At 39.9% G+C, this 25,146-nt stretch overlaps 4 protein-coding genes and 1 long non-coding RNA gene across 7 annotated transcripts; all 5 read right to left on the bottom strand.

The window, feature by feature from the left end:
• Positions 1-245: 245 nt before the first annotated feature.
• LOC104438851 (adenylate kinase 5, chloroplastic-like) lies at positions 246-17,109 on the bottom strand. The gene is made up of 12 exons (XM_039309053.1): positions 16,656-17,109; positions 16,313-16,345; positions 15,586-15,588; positions 3,217-3,297; positions 2,984-3,122; positions 2,783-2,878; positions 2,427-2,500; positions 2,252-2,318; positions 1,771-1,877; positions 1,582-1,690; positions 765-900; positions 246-667 (listed from the first exon to the last, which is right to left on the bottom strand). Exons 1-8 carry the CDS (start codon positions 16,692-16,694, stop codon positions 2,259-2,261), a joined length of 525 nt encoding a protein of 174 aa, XP_039164987.1. The 5' UTR covers positions 16,695-17,109; the 3' UTR covers positions 246-667; positions 765-900; positions 1,582-1,690; positions 1,771-1,877; positions 2,252-2,258.
• On the bottom strand, positions 12,972-13,639 carry LOC120291525. The gene is made up of 3 exons (XR_005549618.1): positions 13,516-13,639; positions 13,392-13,421; positions 12,972-13,307 (listed from the first exon to the last, which is right to left on the bottom strand). It is a non-coding gene; the product is annotated as an uncharacterized LOC120291525 (long non-coding RNA).
• LOC120291523 (adenylate kinase 5, chloroplastic-like) lies at positions 13,784-15,357 on the bottom strand. Of its 3 annotated transcripts, none has more exons than XR_005549616.1 (4): positions 15,197-15,357; positions 14,717-14,746; positions 14,298-14,557; positions 13,784-13,891 (listed from the first exon to the last, which is right to left on the bottom strand). XR_005549616.1 is itself a non-coding variant. In XM_039309054.1 (4 exons), the coding sequence occupies exons 1-3, from the start codon at positions 15,293-15,295 to the stop codon at positions 14,499-14,501; spliced, it is 267 nt and encodes an 88-aa protein (XP_039164988.1). In that variant the 5' UTR covers positions 15,296-15,357; the 3' UTR covers positions 13,784-13,891; positions 14,298-14,498. The 3 variants fall into 3 exon arrangements, 1 of the variants encoding a protein (XP_039164988.1); XM_039309054.1 differs by having other exon boundaries at positions 14,298-14,636; XR_005549615.1 differs by having other exon boundaries at positions 14,298-14,823.
• Positions 17,110-18,818: 1,709 nt separating the features above from the next.
• On the bottom strand, positions 18,819-20,318 carry LOC120291406 (probable disease resistance protein RPP1). The gene is made up of 2 exons (XM_039308703.1): positions 20,105-20,318; positions 18,819-19,408 (listed from the first exon to the last, which is right to left on the bottom strand). Exons 1-2 carry the CDS (start codon positions 20,316-20,318, stop codon positions 18,819-18,821), a joined length of 804 nt encoding a protein of 267 aa, XP_039164637.1.
• Positions 20,319-21,961: 1,643 nt separating this feature from the next.
• Positions 21,962-24,491, bottom strand: LOC104438853 (disease resistance protein RUN1-like). The gene is made up of 4 exons (XM_039308720.1): positions 24,263-24,491; positions 22,926-23,457; positions 22,741-22,836; positions 21,962-22,547 (listed from the first exon to the last, which is right to left on the bottom strand). The coding sequence occupies exons 1-4, from the start codon at positions 24,489-24,491 to the stop codon at positions 21,962-21,964; spliced, it is 1,443 nt and encodes a 480-aa protein (XP_039164654.1).
• Between the last annotated feature and the right edge of the window lie 655 nt (positions 24,492-25,146).

Consider the following 25,146-nt stretch of genomic DNA (forward strand, 5'->3'; position numbering starts at 1 on the left):
TAGCTTACTACATAAATTAAGTGAATCCATTTCCAGAAATATATACATGCTTAAGTAAAGGTGGACCAAATTGAGCGAATGAAGATCATGCAATCCTTATATTTACTTGGTAAATAACTAAATAAGGACTTTTGGAATTTTCAATGCGCCGACTGCCTCTTGTCTTATTACAACAAAGTCGAATATTTCCTTATTAAGTATTCTTAAAAAGTAATTCAAGAGCACTTGTCCCCTATTATAAGAATCAATGCACACAGAAATCATAGTTACATTGATCTAAGATGCTTATCTGTGAGATATGTGAATCGCATGCTATGTACTATTCATAGAATGAAATTATATATGCGGTTGACATCAAGTGAACTCATATACCACCGTCTCATAACTCCATAACGCAAAAGAAATCTTTCTACCCTGTGATTCAGAAATCAATTCTAACATACTTTCAACTCAAAGAATGGCAATTCGTTGGCCAAGCTTTCTAGATTCGTTAGGGCGGAGCAAAAGAGTCATACTTTATGTGCAGCTTCTGCAGTATACTGCTTAGGAAACCCCCACCCACAGTTTTTAAGGTTTTGGTACGTAAAACAGCTAATTGTTATGGGATGGCAAGTCACGCGTCATGATTGATTCTTAGCATAATACTGATGCGTTCTTGACATGATTTCTGCAAGTTATTCACGAAACATAACACACGGTCAGCAAGGAAAGAGGAGACTTGGAGGAATTACAAAGGGAAGGAGACAAATGAAGACCATACTAACCTCGGTTTCCCAAGGAAGACATCGTTGACTTCATCAGTCCTTGGCCTTCCATTGAATGTTGAAAGCAAGATGCACTCCTTCCCGGACGGCCTGATTGACTCGTTTGTACAATTCATAAGGGTAGGGGTAGGACATGCTGCAATGAAGAATTATATTTTGTTCGAACTTCATTGAAAACTAAAACAACTCCATCTTTGATTGACAGAGATATGAAGCTCTTTGAAGCTGAGAGATACTGATCAAACGGATATATTAAGCAAAAGCATAAGCATCAGCCTCTCTACATATATTAATGACACATCACGTGAAGTTCTGATTCTTGCCTCCGCGAGGAAGGAATCCAAGATTCTTACTTCCAACATAGTACGCGTCCAGGCTCAGCTATCAGGCAAACTAATAGATGGTCGAAGTTAGAAAATAATCTCCTTGAAAAGAACAGATAAACGAGTTCCAGAGAGTACTGATGTCTTGACATCTACACCATTAATGGATAAGATACTGTTTCGCACACCATCGAGAATCATATTTTCATGCATCCGGAATAAAATGCATACATCCACACACAATTTTCATTCTGAGAAAGCTTAGAAGTTCTTCTGCATTGTCCTTTTTCTTTGGCTAAGCAAGGGGATGGAGAAAGCACAAAGCAGTAAAGGCAAGACTTCTGGCGGTAAGGATGGGCCACGACCAAGGCCTATCCTCGATCGATTCTGGTTTAATTGCATGTAAATTCAATCATTACTTGTGCTCCAACAGTACTTGTACATGGCCATGGCTCTAGAATATGAGGTATGTGTCAGAGATCAGGCAAATTTACCTCGGAACACCCATAATTGGGTATTGAGTCCCGGCAAAATAGAGAAGCCGGAAGAAATAGTGATTCTCAATGATGCACCATACTGCAGTCTCTTGTCCCGTCCCATAGTCTTCAAAACAACTTTCAAGATAAAAAGAATCAGTTCAAATCTAAATCCATCTTTTTTCCACATATTAACATTGTACTTACTTGCATGATGCCACTGGAACCCGGTGAATCCAGGAGGAAAAGAGCCATGCTCATTAGAAAGAGGCAAAATATTTGTTGCAGACTCTGCTTCAACACTGGATGCAGGTCTGCAGTCAAAATGTTGAGCAATGGATTAAGGATGGATGGACATGCAAGCATTAGTTTGAAGAAATTGCATAGTTTCTTGGGGTCATTTTATACAAGATTTTGGCTAATATTTGTTTGAAGAATAGCTTACCCCTGTGACTCTGTAAAACAAAGAAATATGATGGCGAGACGATTTCTAGTAGTCTCTGTTTTTTTACTGAGCATATATTGACCAGCTGCAGGATATGGTTGCAGCCTCACTCGTAGGAAATTATGGGACAAGAAACATGGATACTTTCCAAACATTCGTCAGCTAAGTACTTCGCTAAAGTGCAATTAGAGTCATATTCCGGGCAATGAAAGCCTTCAACTTAACAGAAATTTCAGGACAAACCTTATGCCTAGGATTGATGAGGATGACCGGACGCATTGCCAGCAGATTCAGTCATGCCCCTAAGATCCTGCAATCTCAAAATCAAGTGGTGCTTAGCCATATAGTTGTGACACAAGTCATAAAATGGACATAATTGCAAAAGGATTAACGCAACACTTGCTATCAAGCTCCTTACATCACAGTAACCCACAGCTTTTTCAGGAGCCACTAAGGTAAAAATGTCATCTTGCTCGTCAACCTTTTTGGCACCTATTGCAGATTTAAGGCTTAGTAAAGTGATACATTGTGAAATAATTGCCCAATCAAATTGTTCTGAAAAGCGATACAAGCTTATGATATAAATGCTGCTATGAAAAAGAGGTGGAATAGCCATTTAACATCCAATGCATCAAATGCAAAGGCCATCAAAGCATAAGAGATTGATGTGTGAGTCCTCTCACTATCATAGACATTAAAATTATAAGCCCCCAAGAGTAAGAAAAGAAATAAGATAAAACACAACGTCTAAAGTTGAAAGTATGCACTTCTCACATGTTTTGGGCAAATTCTTGGAAGTCCCACACCATGTATACTTGGATTCTTTAGAGTCTATATATTTGGATCCTGCAAGTATTATGACGACAACCACTTTGTCCGCCAATGACCAAGGAGAGAAGTAGTCAATGGTGTGATCGCCCTAATCTTTTGACAGGCATATGTCATTTAGACAAACTCAATTTCCCAACCATATACCTATAGATCCAATCTTGACAAAGGTTCCTGATGCAATATGATCTCCCCAGTCCATAAACTCCAACATCTTGCGACTACCAGCAAGCTGCAGTGGCATTCCAGCAAGAGCACCTTCTCCCATGGACCCTTGAACACAAACCCGCATGGGATGATTTTCTAACAAATATGAATATAAACGGGTAACAACACCTAATCTTAACGTAGTAGAGGCACAGGAACTAAATCAGATATACCTTAACACGTTTTCCATCGTCAGCAAATGAAAGAGCAATAACCCTGACAAGTTCCATCAGAGTGCCTATTCTATAAACATCCTGTCCAGATTGCATCACTAAAATATGGTTAAATTCCTATTATCTGTTTGACGAAGGACCAAATGTTCTCATACGATCATCTTTCGATTTCTGGGTTTGGCTCTGGGATATTGATTTCTACCTGAAATGTTCACAAGAAGAGCAGCATGAGTTTGGCTTTGGGAGTAACATGCATAAGTTGATGAGGAAAACTCTAATAAGATGAAACAGGGCATATCTGTTTGAGTAGGAGGTTCCCCTTAAATTTCGAGCTTTGGATTCTTTTTTTATCAGTAAAATGGGATCAGCTTGATTTTAAGTATCAAAAGTCAATTTGTGGAACTATAAGAACAAATAAACATACAGAAAATATGATGACTTCGGACATCTAAATCTCTCGTTAGTATCTTTTTTCGAGTAATTCAGGCCAATGAAAACAGCATCAAAGACGAATATCCTACCTTTAGTCTTGTTTTTCCATCATATATGGCTCTCTGCGTAGCTTGAAGCACATCATCATAGAAATATGTCCTGATTTCTCTAGAATGAGGAATGTTATTCAACGTCGTAGGTACTCCCCACCATTTACCCTGTAGAATGCTAAAGCAAAATAAGTCAAGAATATAGCTCAGATATTAATAAAAATTCTGCAGATCCACGATGCAGCTTTCAAACTAGGAACAATGATAAATTATAGTATGAAGTACCTCCTTTTTAGTTGCCTGATTTGATGGCAGTGAGATCCCACATACAGGGTTCCCTGAAAGAAACGTCACAGGCTCACAAGATATTGGGATTAAGAAACTCGACATTTATGAATTGCAAAATCAACCCTTTTCTTTGACAGATCCCTCACAAAAGAACTTAGGTCGATTTTCTCAGCAAAGATAACAATTGTCCTGCAATACATTCCTTACCAGTCTTTCCACAGTACTTCCGTCAGAAAGCAAAACTAATCCTTTACACTGGGCTTCCAGAAGATTCCATGAGAAGTAACTCATCCTTCAAATCATTTAAAGTTAGCTATACTTTCCTAAGCTTTACTACTTAGTTGCTAATTCTACATCAACACATCCTTTTAGTCAATGAGTGGAAGTCACTATCCTTCATTTCTTTCTAAAAGTTGGTAGCCTCCCACTTCAAGGAAAAGAAAAAGAAACTCATGATTGAAGCATCAAAGTAGTGATTCCCGTTGCACTTAGGGTGATATTACTCATGCCTGGTTTTATTGATTTTGCTTTATCTTTTTGCACCCTTGACAGCAGTGAGTCTACTTCACTGAAAACCACATCTTTGGGGCGATTTCCATTAATCTGCACTCTCCAAAATGCAATCCATGACAGGTCGTTACAAATTGCCATACAATTCTTAATGAGAGGTGGAAGAAAGAGTCAGTTGAGAGCATGTGAGGACCTTATTCACTACGCTCAAGTAAGTCGATAATATAGCCTGAGCATTTTGCTTGTATATTTCCAAGCGTGACTTCACCTAATACAAAAATCAAAAGTGAAATTACACAGAGGAAATGCTGGTAGACGACCAAAAGTAGCTAATGAGGTCTATGCACTAATCAGAAAGTGACGGTTATCAGGAAGCATAAGCAGGCATATGTGTCATAGATTCCTAGTCACTAATAGATGTTAATGCATGCCATGTGGATATTCTGATTGTGTTGTGATTCTAGTGTAAGCTGGAGATAACGTTTGATTTTGATGCAAACTAGAATAGCTAGCAGTGGATTGGATCAACAACAATCAACACAAACCTAAGTTTAATATGGGATATGAAAAATTCAGTGGAAAATGATTGAATTCGACCTAATTATTTTACGAAAGGGAGAGGAGATAAAAAGGAAAATAAAAATTGTCAACCTTTTCCTCCTTTCTTTCATCAGGAAATTTAAAATTTTGAATATTAAATATTTTGGGCCAATATGAAAAATACAAATTAAAGAAGGAAGTAGAAAACCCGAATTTAAGTTGTAAGGGGCCTTCTGGTTCATGAAAATTATTTTCGCGTTTGTTTTCAATGAAAAGGAAACTGAAATTTTCCGACCAAAAAAATAAAAAGGAAACCGAAATTCCTTTTTCATTTATCCGAATTTTTTCCACCTATGGAGAACTTTTCCGATTTTCCCCCTGAAGTATCGCGTCAACTTCCAGGCCAGATGGAGCACCAAAAAAAAAAGAATTCCAAGGCAGTGTCTCCATTCCTTGAAATAATTAAAAAGCAAAAGTACAACAGCGGGCTATCAAGAAAAATCGTCTTACCAAATTTACGAAATGCTGATGAAATTGGCAATACATCTCGACAAAGAATAGCGTGACCTGCTTCTATCTGACTTCGAAAGGAAACGTGAATTGTTCCGACATTGTAGCCAAAGTGCTTGACTCATCGAAGCATTATTTTCATGGACCAATTGCTTCTCTGCCGCAGCAGAGCAATGAACATACGAGATTCTATCAAGTTTCATCGCTGAACGTCTTTTTAGAGTCTAGACGCCTTGAGTCCTGGACCTCCGTGATCTCCACAAGTTGATGCGAAATTCAACCCCATCATCATTCCATTAGATCTTTTAAATTTGACAGATGTGGCCAATTTGCTGAGGCCTTGCAGTTGAATCCCTCATTTCCACACATTTCGGACTTTCTCTAGGCCCTGAACATCACGAAGCTTCGAACATCCCACTATGTACAAAGTTTGCAGGTTATCGAAGCACGAGAGGTCTGGTAATGTTTCAATGGATGTGCAAAATCTGATATCCAGAAGTTCCAATTTTTTCAACCTCTCATGAGCTTTAATTTCGACTAGATTGTCGCAGTGGAGAGCAATTAAGCTCTTCAGATGCGTTAATTGTGAGAGGTCTGGTCTTATAAGGCACTCACAGCAACTTATATCCAGCACTTCCAAGTTTTTCAATCTGTCAAGACCCCGAACTTGAACTAGATCATCATTCACTAAGGAAGATGTCAAACTCAAGTATCTCAAGGACTCTGCATATTCAAGGCCATCAAGTTTGGATAACTTGCTTCCGGATACATCCAGATAGACTAAGGATTTTAGTAGTTCCAGACCATTGATTTCTGTTAGCTCAAGGCACCTTTTGATATCTAATCTTGACAACAATTCCGAACTTGACAAACTTGGCAACTCTCTCAACTCATTACAGTTATAGACGCAAAGCTTCGATATTGCTGAGGGAAGCTCTGGTATGGATTCCAGCAATTTGCATTCTGAAATAGTGAGCTCTCTTAGATGGATTAGGTGAGAAAGTTGCGGCAATGTGCGATGTTGATAGGTGACTTTCAGAACTGTTAAACAGCTAGGGAGCTCTGGTAGTGATTGAAGTTTGTAACAATATTCTAAATGAAGGGATTGTAGAGAAGGCAACTTACTCATGCTTTCCGGTAGTGATTGAAGCTTCCTGCATTCTCGTAAGTTGAGTTTCTCAAGACGAGAAAGCTTATCGAATGTGTTGGGGAAGCCACAAACGCCCGTCCAACTTAATGCAAGGATCTTTAGTGAAGACAACCCATCTATAGGAATTTCCCCTTCTAGATTCTTGCAAAGCACAGCATGCAATTCTTCAAGGTTGCTCAACTTGCTTATGGCACTCGATAAATTACTCAAGTTATTTGCAGAAATATCCAAAATTTTCAAGTTCTTCAAATCTCCAATGGATTCAGGTAATTCTCGAATGCTCGTACTTGGCATTATCAAAGAACTTCGTTCCCTCGCTTTGCCTAATGACAGGCGTCGCAATTTCACAAGAGATCCGATACAGTTTGGAAGTCTATCTAAGTTGACGCACTCACTTAAGTCAAGGTCCAACAAATTTATGAGATGGCTAATTGAGTCAGGAAGTCCAACCAATGATTCGCAATTATGGGCGTGAAGTATCTCCAGCTTCTTCAAAGAACCTATACATGGAGGAATTTCCTCTATAGCAGTCCTGCATATGTTTAGTTCCTTCAATTCTTCCAATTTGCCCATTTCTATGGGTAGCGCTCGGAGTTTCAAACATCGTGAAAAGTCCAAAGAGACGAGGGCCCTGACTTCTCCAATAGAATGGTGAATTTGCTTTAGATTAACACAACTTGCAAGGACTAATATCTCTAAATTTTGGAAGGCTGAGAGATCAGGAGTAATTTTGAAATGATTGCAATGTGTAAGATTTAGAACTTTCAACTCCTTCGCCTCCTGCAAAACAAAATGATCGGTAAATTTTCGCTAAGAATAAGCCATTAAAAACAAAAGACAAGACAACATGCTCTCCATCTGACCTTGAAATGACTCCAACCTTCCCAGAGCTCCGAAATTATACTCCATGATAAATCAAGTACGACTAACTTCTTTGGATGAAATCTAGTCACCGCAGGCGTAGCATGCGAGCTCCACTCGAGCCACCGCACCTCAGGAAGCAAACTTTTGGAATGTCCAATCAGATTTCCAGCACCCACTTGGAGGAACCTTAAGTTCGGTAGTTTTTCAAATTGTTTAGTTGTGAGTTCCGTGTTTGGGCTGCATTTGTCGAGACGAAGGGCCCGAACGCAAAGTTTTTCAATTCCCTGTGCATATTGCAACAAATCAGCTTGCAGCAGACTGATATCACTTTGCCCTCGTTCTATAGTGGTGAAGTTGACGCTCAGATCAGACTACATTTTATCATGTACACAAATACCTTTTTTTGGTTAATGAATAATATCACGTAATCTTCCCCTCTAGAGTTATTGCGAAACATTTTATATAATTGTCTTCATATCTTCCTTCTTTGGTTTACGCTATTTCTCACTTTTTCTTCTCTTATCCGATTAAAGAATAAGTGCAATAGGTCACTTCGTGGGAAAAAAAGCACGATGGTTTGAATAACGACAAAGAATGCATTCATGCTAACACCATGTGCATAAGTAACCACTAACGAGCAGGGAGTTAATTGTCTAAACCCAAAAGTTTTCTTTCCTTAGCCTGACAAGAAATGTCTACCATGTATAGATGCTAAGAACATTTCATCCTAATCACATCAAGGAAATAATATGAGGAGAATAATCTCGGCTGTGAGGTCTAAATTGATTCCAATTGAAAGAATTTGCATAAAAAAGAGGGCAGAACAATAGAGGTAACAATTACCCTATTTCTCTGAAGTACTTCCAAGGCTTCCTCATGAAACCACACCCTACTTCGATTCATAGGCGCATTGTAATCTTCTTGACGAACAATTTCCCTACCAAGATCTCTCAGTTGGTCATGCATCTTCAACTCATGATTATCTCCAATTTTTATTAGTGACATAAACCTCAATGTTTCAATCCCCATGCTCGGATAAAAATCACAGGCATCCCACATGTAGGATGCAATTCGTGAATCAGTTCCAATAAAGAAACAAGCAATATCCAAAAATATCTGCTGTTCCTTATAGTTCAGTGCGTCATAACTTATCTTTAGCTTCTTTTGCACTTTCTCATGCGGTACTTTCTTTAACATTTTCAATGCATCTCGCCAGAACAATATGTCTTTCCCACACAAAAATGAACCTATAACCTCGAGAGATAAGGGAAGCCCTCCAGCAGTGGATATGACATCATGAGATAGAGACTTGAATTCATGCGGAGGAGAGTCTCTCCGAAAAGCATGTCTACTAAACAAGATCAAAGATGGATCCTCAGCCATTCCTTTGAGTTCGTATTGGTAGTTGAGCTTAGCATGATCAAGAATAGACTTTTTTCTTGCGGTAATGATTATCCTACTTCCCCTCTTAAACCAGTCATGTTTCCCAATTAAAGCTTTTAGTTGATCGTGGTTATCCACATCATCTAAAAGAATTAGGACTTTCTCATGTTTAAATCTAGATTCCATGATCCTAATTCCTTCATCCTCATTCGATACTCTATCCTTTGTTCCCAGTATATCCCGTATTAATTGCTCCTGCAAACATGAAATGCCCTTGCGCTGCGAGGATTCTCGAATATCTGCAATGAAACTACGATGCTGAAATTGGTCGGAGAGCTTATTGTAGACGACCTTGGCTGAAGTTGTCTTACCAATACCTCCCATTCCGTAGATGCCAACAATTTGAATAGCATTGGGGTTATCATCCAACAATCTTAGAATATCTGCCACAGTATCATCAATTCCGACAAGTTGTTCGGTAACAACCAGCTGAAAGGCCTCTTTTAACTTGCTCAAAACTGTTTTGATGACAATTCTCACCAATTCTCCTTCTCGGCTGTTTATAAAGCATTTGAGCTAAAATGCATTAGAACAATCATATCCTGTTATATCTCATTATTACCACACTACAACTTATAAGAGTAAAAAAAGCAAGCACAAGTTGTGAAACATGAGATAGAATAGCCTCCTCTACAAGCAAGATCCTATTGGAAGAAACTAAATAAGTTTTTAATAGAAATTGAAATACCCGTTAGCAATTTTCTCCGATTCCCATCCCTTCAAGGAAGCCACTTCTTGGAGCGCTTCTTTCCATTTGGCAACGTCTTCCTCAGAATACTTCCCCCTTAAATGGGAGAAAGCCTCTCGAAAGCTCCCTTTCTGGTGTCGTACATCGGCCGGTTCAACTCGGTAAAATATGGGCAAGACAACTTGCCTAGCGCTCTTCATGCACTCAATCATTTGATCGAGCTCTTGAAGGCACCATTTACTCGAAGCGTAGTTCTGAGAGAGAACCGGGATGGAGATCTTACTATTCTTAATGGCCTGGAGAAGGTTGTTGCCGATCTTCTCGCCTTCGTGAAGCTCATCGTCGTCTCTGAACACGTAGATTCCAGCATCGACGAGGCCGTTGTAGAGGTGATCCACGAAGGTTTTGCGAGTATCCGTACCTCTGAAGCTCAAGAACACGTCATAGTTGTTACTTGCTTTTGGAGCGGCGGATGAGCTAGGCGCAGTGGTATCGTCTGCTTTTCGACGTTTGCTATCTTTGTTGCTCTGGACAAAATTGGATGCGAGCCAAGAGAAGAGACGTTTCATTTTTTGCTCCCCCAACAACTCTTGAACCGAGTCTCTCTGTTTGTATGAAAGATTAAAATGCCTAAAGTCAAGCTCTGCCCAAGAAGATGACCATGCGGAGCTGAGTTTTTGACAATTTCTACTTCAAGATGCACATGGATCAAGACGGGAGAAAAACAAGAAGAAGACGAATTAACGAAGAATGACCGAGAGTGAGTCGATGCGTGAAGAGGCTCGACTGGTGAAGAGGGCCTCCTTTTGCTTTTTGACAAATTTCATTTGTAGTGTGTTTCGAGCCACGGTGCCCTTTTCTTTTGGGTAAACTGGATGTAGCTGTGGCTAGCGTTCACCACTTCGTCCCGGAAATCGGAGTGGGAAGGACGTAGCGTCCTGTTCCACCTCAGACTCCACCAACACTTGGCCCACCTTATCAACTTGCTCTTCTTGAGGAGTCTCTAGTTGTTCGTCACTATTAAGCTCATTAGATTAGAAGGGAAGCACTGTTCTGCTGAAGAAATGCCTTTTTCCTCGTTCTTATCAGCAGATCGGTATTCTCGTTGTATAGGCTCACGAATCTTTCATTGAATGGAATCACATGATTGTCATTTATAAATTGTGCATGTTTATTATCTCATCTGATGCTTATTTGGTTTCAATGCAGGTTGCAACTTACTAAGGACTCTGTTCCCTATATTATTATAGGATGATGTTCGACTGGAATCAAATTTTCTCTTCTCATGTTATGGTTTCTGAACACGCTTGACTTGACCAAGAGCATCACCCCTCGTATGACACGTGTCACTCATTGAATGAGTGAAAATGACGTGACACCACTTGCAAATACAATATTTTTTCCTCGATATCTGTCGACGTCTAAATTTAGTTTTTTTACTTATAATTTAATCGCGTTGGAAATTAGGAAATAATTTTTAACCTTTAAACAAAAAAATAATTTTCAATAAATTGCCTCGCTTATAGGCATTAGGAATATTTGCATTACTAATGAAAATTATTAAAATTATAAAAAAAATCATCATTAAAAAAATTATTATTAAGGATTATTATTACTGTTAAGAAAAGGGGCGGACTGAATAGGGCCAGGTCAGGGCTGGGCCCGCCCGGCCCTCCTTTTCTCCTTTTCCCCAGCCCCGCCTCCTTCTCCCTTCTTCTTCTCTCCTCCGCGGCTCGCGTCTTGGGCGCTGGCTCCAAGACAAAAACAGGGGACGCGCGACGAAGGACGAAGGACAAACCAGCCTACCAGGACGGCAGCCGCGGAGAATGTCGCGCGCCCGACGCTCGGCAAGGACGACCTGCGGGCTGGCAACACAGATGGCGTCGTCCTTGGAGAGAGAGAGAGAGAGGGAGACGAGATAAAATGGGACAGGCAGCTCATTCGAGGAGAGGGTATTTTCTTTTTGCTTGTTCGGCTGAGAGAGAGCTTGGGAGAGAGAGAGAGAGAGAGAGCGCGAAGCCAAGAGAGTGGTCCGCCGTCGCCGGAGGCCCGACCATCGGTCGCCGTCCATTGCTACAGCTCATCCGAACCGGGTAGGCCTCCCCGAGCCGGCAGGTGCCCTGTTTTTTGGAAGCATCGGGCTGGAGCTTGCGGCCGACCAATTCTCACGAGCTCCGGTCTCGTCTGTCCTTCATTGATGCTACTGCGTGTTCTGGTTTGCTGTGTTAGGGACCTAGGTCCGTCTTGATTCTCGGTTGAGTCGGAGAAATTGTAATTATTTATATGGTTGTAGAGTAATATCTACTTTTTTTATGATATCATTTTGCCAATAATTTTACTGTTTTTACGTACGTCAATATAACAAAACATAATATCACTTACTTTTGTATTCCAAGTTGAGTTTGGTTGTTGATATATATAATATTTTGACAAAAGTTTCAAAATTATTCTTCCAATTCTAATCATGTTATAGCTTTCTAAAAGCTTATTTTTTAACCTTAAACTGGCCATGATCATTGATAAATTCTTCCCATAATTTTTTTGTATTTATAAATAATTAATAACTAACTGTATTAAAAATATGTTCTTTTGTTGCATTATGTATGATCCACATAAGAAATTATCACTGTCCTTTTTTTTAATATAATTTTCTTCTAAAATTCAATAAATACCAGTGGTTTAACAACACTCAAAGTCTAGTATATAATAATCAAACCATGCTAAGTACACTTTAAAGAAAATATGTGATCTTAACACGTGCAACGCATGTGACTAGTCTATTGAAAGGTAAATCGGCCCTCCAAAGAGGTGGTGGAAGATGTTGATTGAAGTTTATCTCAATTGAAGAATGAGTAAAATGAAGATATTAATTTACTGTGACAAAATCAGGGCACATCAAGAAGATGAAATCCTGTTTGATCAACTTGAATCTTGACCAGCCCATTTAATTTCCATAAATGTGTTCATATCTCAGGAGTAAATTGAGTTACTTAGAGATGTGCCATGAATTTAGGGCTGGTAAAATGACGCTCTTAGCTTAATGCATAAATTAAGCGATCCATGTCCTGAACCGTATATATATTTTAAGCAAATTGAGCAAATGAAGAACATGCAACGCTTATATTTTTAGCATTTTGTTAAGAAGGGCCTGGGACGTACTTGATACATAACTAAATAAGGAGTAGGACTGACTGTCCCTCTTGATATTCGCAATTAAAACTTTAAAAATTGAAAATTTCTTCATTAATTATGCTTAATGAGTGTTTTAAGGACACTCGTTAACAAGATCCATATTATAAAGAAACAATGCGCACATAAATCACACTTGCATAAATTCTAACATGCTCATCGGAGAGATATGTGAATTGCATGCTATGTACTGTGCATATGGAACCATATTGCGGTTAGCATCAAGAGAATTTTTGTACCAACCGTTGTCTCGTAATTTATAATGGCACAAAATCATTCAACCTGATTATTCGGACATCTATTTAAAGATACTCTATACACAAAGAATGGAATTCAATGGGCGATCTTATAGATTCATCGGGGCGGAGAAGTAAACTCGTACTTTATGGCGCAGCTTCCTGTCTACTGCAGTATACGGCTCAAGAAACTGCTACACACAGTTTAAGGTTTTGATATTAAGAAAAGCTCAAGATTAACGAATGGCAAATCACACGTAGTGATTGATTCTTACCATATTCTGGATGTGTTCTTGACTTCATTTCTGCAAGTGATTTACAAAACCATAAGATATGATCAATAAGTCAAGATGAGACTGGGAAGACAAAGGGAAGGAGAAGATTCAAGACAATACTAACCTCGGTTTCCCAACGAAGGCATCGTTGACTTCATCACTACCCCGGGAGCCTTCGAGTGCGACTCGCACACCTTGTGCCTCCGGTGGTACTCCTTGGCGTCTCCCAGCGCCACGTCTCCACTCCATGGGTCTTGCAACCGCCCGCTCGCTTGAAAGTGCCTCTTGCCTAGATGAGGCACGTATGCAGGTCGGCCCGTGCGGGCGGCAACGGCGCGCCCGGCACTCCTCCTCCGACCCCGGCGTTCCCAAAGTGGCGACCGACGACGATCGAGGAGGCAAGGTCAGCTGTGGTGTCCCAGGGGAGGTGGGAGGCGTGGAAGTGACCGTTCAGCGCTTGAGGGTTGGACAGGTACGTGGGCTGATAGGGGTAGGACATCCTGCAATGAAGAATTCATATGTCATTCGAATTCATATGTCATTCAACTTCATTGAAAACTGCAGCAACTCCAATTTTGATTTACGCAGAGATGAAGCTCTTTGAAGCTGAGAGATATTGATGAAACTGAAATATGAAGCAAAAGCATAAGCATTCGCCTCTCGACACATATCAATGATATATGACATAAGTTCATCTGATTCTTGCCTCAGTGAAACAAGAATCGACGATTCTTACTTCCAACATCCTGCGCGTTCAGGCTCAGCTACCAGGCAAACCAATAGACCTTTGAAGTTAGCCAACAATCTCCTTGAAAGAACAGATAAACAATATCTGGAGAGTACAAATGTCTTGACATCTACACCATTGATGGATAAGATAATGTTTCTCACACCATCGAGAATCACCTTTTCATGCATCCAGAAGGAAATGCATACTTCCACACGCAACTTTCATTCTGAGAAAGCCTAGCAATTCTTCTGCGTTGTCCTTTTTCTTCAGCTAGGCAAGGGGATGGAGAAAGCAGAAAAGGGAAGACCTCTGGTGGTAAGGACGGGCCACCCCAAAAGGCCAAATCTTGATTGATTCTAGTTTTATTGCATGCAAATTCAATCATTCATTGTGCTCAAACAGTACTTCTGCACGGCCATAATTGGGTATTGAGTTCCTGCATAATAGAGAAGCCGGAAGAAATAGCAATTCTCAAATGATGCAGCATACTCCAGTCTCTTGTTTTGTCCCATAGTCTTCAAAACAAGTTTCAAGATAAAGAGAATCAGTTCAAATCTATATCCATTTTGTTTCCCCATATTAACATTGTACTTACTTGCATGATACCACTGGAACTTGGTAAATCCTGGAGAAAAAGAGCCATGCTCATTAGAAAGAGGCAAAACATTTGTTGCAGACTCTGCTAAAACACTGAATGCAGGTCTGCAGACAAAATGTTAAGCGATGGATTAAGAATGGTAATAACATGCAAGCATTACTTTGAAGAAATTGCTCAGTTTCCTGGGGTCATTTTATACAAGATTTTGGCTGATTTTTGTTTGAAGAATAGCTTACCTCTGTGACTCTGTAAAACAAGGAAACATGACTGAGAGATGATTTCTACTAGTCTCTGTTTTTGTACTGACCAAATAATGACCAGCTGCTGGATATGGCTGCAGCCTCACGTGTAGGACATTATCGGACAGAAACGTGGATATTTATCATCATTCATTAGCTAAATATCTCGCTAAGTGCAATTATAGTCATAACCCAAGCAATGAAAGTGTTCAACTCAACAGAAAATTTCGGGACAAACCTTAAGCCTAGGATTGATGAGGATGACTGGACGCATACCAGCAGATTCAGTCATGCCCCTGAGATCCTGCAATCTCAAAATCAAGTGGTGCTTAACCATATAGTTGCGGCATATGTCATAAAATGGACATAATTGCGAAAGGATTAATGAAACACTTGCTATCAAGCTCTTACATTGATGATACAGTTACCCACAGCATTTTGAGGACCACTAAGATAAAAATGTCATCTTGCTCGTCAACCTAGATTTAAGGCTTAGTAAAGTTACACATTGTGAAATGATTGCCCAATGAAATGGCTCTTAAAAGCGACGTAAGCTAATGAGAGAAATGCTGCTATGGATCAGAGGTGGAAAAGCAATTTAACATCCAATGCATCTAATGCAACGACCATCTGAGCATACGAGATTGACATATGAGCCCTCTCACTATCATAAACATTTAAATTTGAAGCCCCCACGAGTCAAAAAAGGAAGAGAACACAAAAGTGAAAGTTGAAAGTATGCACTAATCACATGTTGGGCAAATTCCTGCATGGGGTTGAATGTCAGAGAGGAACTTGGAAGTCCCACACCATGTATACTTGGATTCTTTAGAGTCTATATATTTGGATCTCTGCAAGTATTATGACAACAACCACCTTTTCCGCCAATGACCAAAGAGAGAGTAGTCAATGGTATGATCACCTATTTTAGATAAACTCAATTTCCCCGATCATATACCTATAGATCCAATCTTGACAAAGGTTCCTAATGCACCATGATCTCCCCAATCTATGAACTCCAATATCTTGCGACTACCAGCAAGCTGCAGTGGCATTCCATTAAGAGCACCTTCTCCCATGGACGCTTGAACACAAACCAGCATGAGATGATTTTCTAACAAATATGAATATAAACGGGTAATCAACACCAAATCTGGCTACAGGAGAGGCAAAAGAACTAAGTCAGATTTACCTTAACACGTTTTCCATCAATGAAAGAGCAATAACTCTGACAAGTTCCATCAGAGTACCTATTCTATAAACATCCTGTCCAGATTGCATTACTAAAATATGGTTAAATTCATATTATCTGTTTGACGAAGGACCAAATGTTCTCATACAATCATCTTATCACTTCTGGGTTTAGCTCTGGGATATTGATTTCTACCTGAAATGTTCACGAGAAGAGCAGCATGAGTTTGGCTTTGGGAGTAACATGCATATTTTGATGAGGAGAACTGTAATAAGATGAAACAGGGTAAATCTTTCGAGTAGGAAGTTCCCCTTAAATTTCCAGCTTTGGATTCTTTCTTTATCAGTAAAAAGAGGATCAGCTTGATTTTAAGTATTTGGAAGTCATGATTGTGGAATTATAAAAACAAATAAACATATAGACTTAGGAAATCTAAATCTCTCGTTAGTTTCTTTCTTCAAGTAATTCAGACCAATGAAAACAGTATCAAAGACGAATATCCTACCTTTAGTCTTGTTTTTCCATCATATATGGCTCTCTGCATAGCTTGAAGCACATGGTCATAGAAATATGTCCCGATTTCTCTAGAGTACGGAATATTATTCAACCTAGTAGGTATTCCCCGCCATTTATCCTGTAGAATGCTAAAGCAAAATAAGGCAAGAATATAGCACAGATATTAATCAAAACTCTGCAGATCCATGATGCAGCTTTTAAACTAGGGACAAGGATAAATGTATAGTATGTTGAAGTACATCTTTTTTAGTTGCCTGATTTGATGGCTGTGAGATCAGATACAGGGTTCCTGAAAGAAATGTCACAGGCTTACAAGACATCGGGATTAAGAAAATTGACATTCATGAACATCAACCCTTTTCTTTGGATAGAAACCTCACAAAAGGACTTGTCTCATCCAAGATAATAATTGTCCTACAATACATTCCTTACCAGTCTTTCGACAGTACTTCCTTCAGTTAACCAAAACTAATGCTTTGAATTGTGTTTCTAGAATTCCATGAGAAGTAACTCATCCTTCGAATCATTTAAAGTTGGCTGTACTTTCCGAAGCTTTGCTACTTAGTTGCTATTGCTAATTCTACATCAACACATCCTTTCAGTCAATGAGCGGAAGTCAGTATCCTTCATTTCCCTCTAAAATTGGTGGCCTCACACTTCTAGGAAAAGAAAAATAGACTCACGATTGAAGTATCAAAGGAGAGTGATCCCAATTGCACTTCGGATGATATTACTCATACCTAGTTTTGTTGTTTTTGCTTTATCTTTTTGGATCCTTGACGGCAGTGAGTCTACTTCACTGAAAACCACATCTTTGGGCGATTTCCATCAATCTGCACTCTCCAAAATGCAATTCATCACAGGCTGTTGCCAATTGCCATACAATTCTTAATGAGAAGTGGAAGAAAGGGTCAGTTGAGAGCAAGGGAGGACCTTATTCAGTATACTCAAATAAGTCGATAATATAGCCTGAGCATTTTGCTTGTATATTCCAAATGTGACTTCACCTAATGCGGAAATCAAAAATAAAATTACACAAAGGAAATGTTGGTAGACAACCAAAGGTAGCTAATCAGGCCTATGTACTAATTAGAAAGTGACAATTTTCAGGAAGCATAAGCAAGCATATATGTCATAGACTTCTAGTCACCAATAGATATTAATGTTTCTCATGCAGATATTTTGATTGTGCTGTGATTCTGGTGCAAGTTGAAGATAACGTTTGATTCCGATGGAAATTGGAATAGCTAACAGTGGACTAGGTCAATACTAATAAGCACAAACGTAAGTTCAATATGGGATATAGAAAAAGAAAAATTAAGGTGGAAAATGATGACATATTAAGTGAAAATATTTTGATTGGAAAATGATTAAATTCGACCTAATTATTTTATGAAATGGAAAGAAGACAAAAGAAATTATCGACCTTTTCCTCTCCTCTTTCATCAGGAAATTTAAAATTTTGGATATTAAGTATTTTGGCCCAATGTAAAAGATACAAATAAAAGAAAAGAACTAGAAAATCCGAATTTAAGTTGTAAGGGCCTTTTGGTCCATGAAAATTATTTTTTGTTCGATTTCAACGTAAAGGAAACTGAAATTTTCTGACCCAAAAAAAAAGAAAAAGAAAAAAAGAATCTGAACTCCCTTATCATTTTTACGATTTTTTTTTCACCTGTGGAGAACTTCTTTGATTTTTTACCCTGAAACATCGCGTCAACTTCCACGCCAGATCGACCACCAAAAAATAAAAATAAAAAATCCAGGCCAGCGTCTCCATTCCTCGAACTAATTCAGAGACAAAAGTACAACAGCAGGCTATCAAGAAAAATCGTCTTACCAAATTTATGAAATGCTGATGAAATTGGCAATACATTTCGAAAACGCGAATCGTTCCAACATCGTAGCCGAAGTGCTTGACTTGTCGAAGCATTATTTTCATCAATCAATTGCTTCTCTGCCGCAGCGGTGCAATGAACATACGAGATTCCACTAAGTTGCATCGCTGAACGTCTTTTAGAGTCTAGACGCCTTGGAGTCCTGGAGCTCTGTGACCTCCACAAGTTCATGCGAAATTCAACCCCATCGTTCCGTTGGATTTTCGAAATTGGATAGTTGTGGACGGTTTGCTGAGGCCTTGCAGTTGAATCCCTCATTTTAACACATATCCGACTTTCTCTAGGCCCTGAACATCACGAAGCTTCGAACATCCCAAAATCTCCAAATAGGTCAGGTTATTAAAGCACGAGAGGTCTGGTAATGTTTCAATGGATGTGCAGCTCTGGATAATCAGGAATTCCAATGTTTTCAACCTCTCAAGGCCTTTAATTTCAACTATATTGTGGCAATGATAAGCGTCTAATCGCTTCAGATGTGTCAATTGCGAAATGTCTGGTCTTATAAGGTTTTCACAACCACTTACATCCAGCTCTTCCAAGTTTTTCAATCTGTCAAGGCCTCGAACTAGATCATCATTCACTAAGGAAGAACTCATATTCAAGTATCTCAAGGACTCTGCATGTTCAAGGCCGTCAAATTTGGATAACTTCTTGCTTCCAAGAACACTCAGATGTACTAAGAATTTTAATGCTTCTAGACCATTGATTTCTGTCAGCTCTCGGCAGTTTTTGATATTTAACTGTGACAGCAATTTCGGACTAGACAAATTTGGCAACTCTTTCAACTTATTACAGCCGTGGACAAAAAGCTTCGATATTGCTGAGGGAAGCTCAGGCATGGATTCTAACAATTTGCAATCATAAACAGTAACTTCTTTTAGATGGATTAGGTGAGAAAGTTGAGGCAATGCGTGATGTTGACAAGTGACTTCTAGAACTGTTAAACCACCGGGAAGCTCTGGTAATGACCGAAGTTCGTAACAACCAATCAACTGAAGGTGTTGCAGATAAGGCATCTTACTCATGCTTTTCGGTAGAGATTGAAGCATCTTGCATCCGCATAAGTCTAGTTTTTCAAGGCGAAAAGCTTATCGAATGTGTCGGGAAGCCGAAACGTTCGTCCCACTTAATACAAGAATTTTCAATGAAGACAACCCATTTATAGGAACTTCCCCTCCCAGACTCCTGCAATGCGAGGCATGCAATTCTTCAAGGTTGCCCAACTTTCCTAATGTACTTGGTAAATTATTCAATTTACTTGTAATATCCAAAATTTTCAAGTTTTTCAAATCTCCAATGGATTCAGGTAATTCTCGAATGCCCTTACATGGCAATTCCTTTATAGTCATCCGATTCAATTTCCTAATTGAATAAGGGAAGTGATTTCTTGAAATGTCAATTAGGGTAACCCAAGGAGGTGTATCCTCCTCCTTGCCTAATGATAGGTGTCGCAATTTCACAAGGGATCCAATGCTCTTTGGAAGTCCAACTAATGATTTGCAACCACGAGCGTGAAGTATCTCCAACTTCTTCAAAGAACCTATATCGGGAGGAATTTCCTCCGTAGCAGTATTGTCTATGTTTAGTTCCTTCAGTTCTTCCAATTTGCCTATTTCTTTGGGTAGCACTCGGAGTTTCTTACATCCCGAAATGTCCAAAGAAATGAGGCTCTTCATAGAGCCTATCCATGGAGGAATTTCCTCTATAGCAGTCTTGCTTATGTTTAGTTCCTCAAGTTTTTCCAATTTGCCCATTTCTCTAGGCAGCACTTGGAGATTATGACATTTCGATAAGTCCAAAGAAACAAGGCCCCTGACTTCTCCAATAGAATGGTGAATTTGCTCCAGATCAATACATCCTTCAAGGACTAATATCTCTAAATTTTTAAGGCCGAGAGATCGGGACTAACCTTTAAGCAATTAGAATGTCGGAGATTTAGAACTTTCAACTCCTTTGCCACCTACAAATAAAATGACTAATGAATTTTTATAAGAGTAAGCCATTAGAAACAAAAGACAACATGCTCTCCTCTTACCTTGAGATGACTCCAACCTTCGAAAGCTCTAAATTCCAAGATAAATCAAGTATGACTAATTTCTCTAGACTAAAACTAGTAGCCCAGGATGCATTCCACTTGCGGCACTCAAGCCATCGCAACTTAGGAAGCAAGCTTTTGGAATCTCCAATTAGTATAGAAAATAAAGGCACTTGAAGGAACCTTAAGTTCGATAGCGTCTCCAATTGGTCAGTTGTGAATTCATCGAGTAAGCTTACTCCGTCAAGACGAAGGGCCTGAACGTGAAGTTTTTCAATTCCCTGCACAAATGTTGCACCAAATCAGCTAACGGTGGATTGATATCATTTTGCCTTCGTTCTATAGGGGCGAAGTTGGCGTTTAGATCAGACTAGATTATATCATGTGGCTAGTATTATTTTCTTTTTTTCCCTTAATGAATGATATCATGTAATCTTTCCCTATGAATTTACTGCGAAACACATTAAATATTAATCTTAATGTCTTCCCTTCTTTGGTTTGTGCTATCTCTCCCTTTTTCTTCTCTTATGTGATTAGAGACTTAGTGCAATGTGTCATTTCGGGGAATAAGCACGATGGCTCGACTAACGACTTAGAATTAATTGATACTAACACACACCAAGTGCACAAGTAACCACTAATGAGCTAGGAGTTTAATGTCTAAGCCCAAAACTTTTCTTTCCTTAACTTGATAGGAAATGTTTACCATGTATAGATGCTAAGTAGATTTCATCCTAACCACATCAAGAAAATAATATAAGGAGAATAATCTCAGTGGTGAGGTCTAAAATTGATTCCAATTAGAGGTATTCGTGTAAAAAAGAGAGTAGTGCAATAATAGAGGACACAAGTACCTTATTTCTCTGAAGTACTTCCAAGGCTTCCTCATGGAACCACACCCTACTTCGGTTCATTGGCACAATGTAATCTTCTTGACGAACAATTTCCCTACCAAGGTCTCTCAATTGGTCATGCATTTTCAGCTCACGATTATCTCCAATTTTTATTAGCGACATAAGCCTCAATATTTCAATCCCCATTTTTGGAGAAAAACCACAGGCATCCCACATGTAGGATGCAATTCTTAAATCAGTTCCAATAAAGAAACAAGCAATATCCAAAAATATTTGTTGTTCCTGATAGTCCAGTGCGTCATAACTTATCTTCAGCTTCTTGCGCACTTCTTTATGTGGTACTTTATTTAACTTTTTCAATGTGTCTCGCCATAACGATTTGTTTTTCCCACACAAAAATGAGCCTATAACCTCGAGAGATAAAGGAAGCCCTCCGGTAGTGGATACGATATCATGAGACAAAGATTCGAATTCATGTGGAGGAGAGACCCTCCTAAAAGCATGTCTACTAAACAAGATCAAAGACTTGATCCTTAGCCATTCCATTGAGTTCGTGGCAGTTCACATTAGCATCATCGAGAATAGACTTTCTTCTTGTGGTAATGATCATTCTACTACCCCTCTCAAACCAGTCACCTTTCCCAATTAAAGCTTTTAGTTGATCATGGTTATCCACATCATCTAAAAGAAGTAGGACTTTCTTATGTTTAAATTTGGATTCCATGATCCGAATTCCTTCATCCTCATTTGACACTCTATCCTCTCTTCCTAGTATATCCCTTATTAATTGCTCTTGCAAACATGAAATGCCCCTGTGTTGTGAGGATTCTCGAATATCTGTAATGAAACTACGATGCTGAAATTGGTTGGAGAGCTTATTGTAAACGACCTTGGCTAAAGTTGTCTTACCAATACCCCCCATTCCATGGATGCCGACAATTTGGGTAGAATGGTGGTTATCATCCAGCAATCTTAGAATATTTGCCACAGTATCATCAATTCCGACAAGTTGTTCAGTAACAACCAGTTGAAAGGCCTCTTTTAACTTGCTCAAAACTGTTCTGACGACCATTCTCACCAATTCTCCTTCACGGCTGTTTATAAGATTCGAGCTAAAATGAATTAGAAGAACAATCATATCCTGTTGTATCTTATTATTACCACACTACAGCTTACAAGAGCTAAAAAAGCAAGCACAAGTTGTGAAACACGAGATAGAATAGCTTTCTCTACAAGCAAGATCCAGTTGAAAGAAATTAAATAAGGTTTGTATAGAAATTGAAATACCCGTTAGCAATTTTCTCCGATTCCCATCCCTTCAAAGAAGCCACTTCTTGGAGCGCTTCTTTCCATTTGGCAACGTCTTCCCTAGAATACTTCCCCCTTAAATGGGAGAAAGCCTCTCAAAGCTCCCTTTCTGATGTCGTACGTCAGCCGGTTCAACCCGGTAAAATATGGGCAAGACAACTTGCCCGGCGTTCTTCATGCACTCAATCATTTGAACGAGCTCTTGAAGGCACGCTTTGCTCCAAGCATAGTTTTGAGACAGAATTGGGATGGAGATCTTACTATTCTTAATGGCTGCGAGAAGGTTGGTGCTGATCTCCTCACCTTCACAAAGCTCATCATCGTCTTTGAACACGCAAATTCCAGCATCGACGAGGTTGTTGTAGAGGTGATCCACGAAGGTGTTGCGAGTATCTGTACCTCTGAAACTCAAGAACATGTCGTAGCCATTACTTCCTTTCGGAGCGGCGGACAAGCTAGCCGCAGCAATATCATCTGCTTTTCGACCTTTGCTATCCTTGTTGCTCTGGACAAATTTGGATGCGGACGAGCTAGGCGCAGCGGTATCATCTGCTTTTCGACCTTTGCTATCGTCGTCGCTCTGGGCAAATTTGGATGCGAGACAAGGGAAGAGACGTTTCATTTTTTGCTCTTCCAACAACTCTTGAACCGAGTCTCTCTGCTTATATGAAAGATTAAAATGCCTAATTTCGGGCTCTGCGCAAGAAGGTGACCATGCGGAGCTGAGTTTTTGACAATTTCTACTTCAAGATACACATGGATCAAGAGGGGAAAAAAGAAGAAGACGAATTAATGAAGAATGACCGAGAGCTAGTCGTCGGGAGAAGAGGCTCGACTGGGGAAGTGGGCATCCTTCGTCCCAGAAATCAGAGTGGGGAAGGACGGAGCCTCCTGCTCCACCTCAGACTCCAGCGACGCTTGGCCAACCTCATCAAATTGCTCTACTCGAGGAATCTCAAGTTGTTCGTCGCTTATCATTAAGCTCGTTCGATTAGAAGGGGAAGCACTGTTCTCCCGAAGAGATGCCTTTTTCCATGTTCTTATCAGCCAATGGGTGTTCCCCTCGTATAAGCCCACGAATCTTTCATTGAACGGAATTATACGGTTGTCATTTATAAACTGTGCATGTTTATCATCTAATATGTTGCTTGTTCCGCTTCAGTCGCAACTTCAGCCAAAGCTAAGAACTCTTGTTCACTCTATCATTTGATTGGGTTCAAATCCTCCCTTCTCACATCATAGCTTCTAATCACGCTTGACTTGACGAAGAGCATCTGCCTTATTTCTTAGGGCTTAATAATGTAGAAAATTATGGATTAATTTTAATTCCTTGTAAAAATAATTTTCTGTAAATTGCATCAAATATAGACATTAAGATTAGCATTACTAGCGTTAAATATTAAAAATATTTTTAAAAAATTAATTAGTTAAAAAAATTCAAAGTTAAAAATATGATTATTTATTAAAAAATCAAATAGGGCCCGGTCAGGGCTGGGCCTACCCGGGCCTCCTTCTTTGTGCCCCGCTCTTTTCACCCCGCGCAAGGCGGGCCCACTCTTCCCTAGCCCGGCCCGCTCATCACTTCCTTCTTCCTCCTCCTTCGCCGGTTTGGCTGCAGGCATAACGACAAACAGATGGCGGACGTCGTACGAGCGAAGGACGACGAGGAATGTCGTGCGTGCAATGCTCGGCAAGGTCGATCGGCGTGCTGGCAACACAGCTGGCGACATCCTTGGAGCTCAAGGGAGGGGTTTTTCGCTTGTTCGGCCGAGGAAGCGCAACGCAGAGGGAGTGCTGGTGAGACTGAGAAGGCCAGAGAGAGAGAGAGAGAGAGACCGGTGTACTCGATGAGGACGATATGCCAGAGGATGAAGCTTTTGATTCCGAATCAGAATTGGATGCAGGAGAAGAGGAAGATGTGAAGTCGCCCGAGGCTAAGGAAAACGTCGTATACGACAGGGACCGCATTATGGATAAGCTGGGAGACACGAGCTGGCCGCAGGATGTGCCCTGGGATTTCAAAGATTGTCTATTTTTCCGAAGTTCATCAATTCTGCTGCGATTCAAGTTCAATCCGGCACGGTTCCAATGATCTCTTTGGAGCATCAATCATCATCATTCAAGCTCGGTTACCTTCGACTTGCGGCTTTCCAGCAGAAAAATCAGAGCTAAGTCTCCTTTGTTTTTCTCTGGCTTTTGATTCTGGCTCAATCTATAGTGCCGAACTCTCGGTTTCGTTCTCGTGTTCTCAGAAATTCCGTTTTCCATTCTGGAGTTCATCTTCACGGACGTGTTCGTACCCTCGTCCGACCGAACTGAAGATCATGGCAATTAATTAAAGCCAAGTGATTCGGGTCCTGCCTCTGGTTTCAATCAGCACAGATT

The sequence above is a fragment of the Eucalyptus grandis genome, chromosome 3 (genome assembly GCF_016545825.1).
Source record: "Eucalyptus grandis isolate ANBG69807.140 chromosome 3, ASM1654582v1, whole genome shotgun sequence".
Taxonomy (NCBI): domain Eukaryota; kingdom Viridiplantae; phylum Streptophyta; class Magnoliopsida; order Myrtales; family Myrtaceae; genus Eucalyptus; species Eucalyptus grandis.